The sequence below is a fragment of the Gracilinanus agilis genome, unplaced genomic scaffold (genome assembly GCF_016433145.1).
Source record: "Gracilinanus agilis isolate LMUSP501 unplaced genomic scaffold, AgileGrace unplaced_scaffold24358, whole genome shotgun sequence".
Classification (NCBI taxonomy): domain Eukaryota; kingdom Metazoa; phylum Chordata; class Mammalia; order Didelphimorphia; family Didelphidae; genus Gracilinanus; species Gracilinanus agilis.
The window spans coordinates 1-1,225 of record NW_025356200.1 but is presented as its reverse complement, the minus strand read 5'-3'; the positions used below and the strand labels follow the sequence as shown (position 1 = coordinate 1,225).

The window sequence follows — 1,225 nt, the reverse complement described above, 5'->3', positions numbered from 1 at the left end:
GTCTACAAGAAACACATATGAGGCGGGTGGACATACACAAGTTTAAGGTTCAGGGTTTGAGCAAAATCTTTTGGGCATCAAATGAGAAAAAGAAGGCAGGAGTGGCTATTATGATTTCTGACAAAGCCAAAGCAAAAATAGATATGATTAAAAAAGACAGGGAAGGGGGAGGCGGCGGCGGCGGCGGCGGAGGCGCGGCGGCAGCGGGAGGGGAGGCCGGGCCCTGGAAGCAGGGCTCCGCGCTGGGACTGGTTCCTTCGCAGCCATTTTCCGTCCAACCAAACAGCCGATTGGAGACGGGAGCCAACCAGGGCTGCAGCGGAGATGGATGGAGATAGTTCAACCACAGATGCATCACAACTAGGAATTTCAGCAGACTACATTGGCAGCAGCCACTATGTGATACAGCCTCATGATGATACAGAAGACAGTATGAATGATCATGAAGACACAAATGGTTCAAAAGAGAGCTTTAGAGAGCAAGATATTTATCTCCCAATTGCAAATGTGGCAAGGATAATGAAGAATGCCATACCTCAGACAGGGAAGATTGCTAAGGATGCTAAGGAATGCGTCCAGGAGTGTGTAAGTGAATTCATCAGCTTTATCACCTCTGAAGCCAGTGAAAGGTGTCATCAGGAAAAGAGGAAGACCATTAATGGAGAGGACATTCTCTTTGCAATGTCGACTTTGGGTTTTGACAGCTATGTGGAACCTCTGAAGCTTTACCTGCAGAAATTCCGAGAGGCAATGAAAGGAGAGAAGGGCATTGGGGGAGCAGTTACGACAACAGACGGACTGAGTGAGGAGCTCACCGAAGAAGCTTTTACTAATCAATTACCAGCCGGTTTAATAACCACAGATGGCCAGCAACAAAATGTTATGGTTTATACAACATCATATCAACAGATTTCTGGTGTTCAACAGATTCAATTTTCATGATTTCAAGAAAAGTTGGAACTGGGAATATAAAGAGACGAGAGAGAAGCAGCTGGTTCTGAAGCCACCACCTACCACCCAGACATGACAACACAGTGACTGGGGAACCAGAAAAGTCGTCTCTTTGTATAGTAAATAGCTGTAATGTAGCTTCCCTGATGCTTGACTAATTGAGGTGTGAATTCTGACTGGAGAATCTTTTTTCATGAATGATTTCAATGAAAAAAAATTTGGATTTTAAAGGTATTAAAATATTATTGTTTTGTACAAAAAAAAAAAAAAAAAA

The 1,225-nt window shown here is 43.8% G+C and overlaps 1 protein-coding gene across 1 annotated transcript; it reads left to right on the top strand.

Moving 5' to 3' along the window:
* The first annotated feature begins 259 nt into the window (after positions 1-259).
* LOC123254540 (nuclear transcription factor Y subunit beta) lies at positions 260-1,205 on the top strand. Its single transcript, XM_044683540.1, has one exon. It carries the CDS (start codon positions 325-327, stop codon positions 940-942), a length of 618 nt encoding a protein of 205 aa, XP_044539475.1. The 5' UTR covers positions 260-324; the 3' UTR covers positions 943-1,205.
* The last annotated feature ends 20 nt before the right edge of the window (positions 1,206-1,225 follow it).

Excerpts from the sequence above, each read along its gene's own strand:
- LOC123254540 (XM_044683540.1), top strand. The coding sequence starts at position 325 with ATGGATGGAGATAGTTCAACCACAGATGCATCACAACTAGGAATTTCA.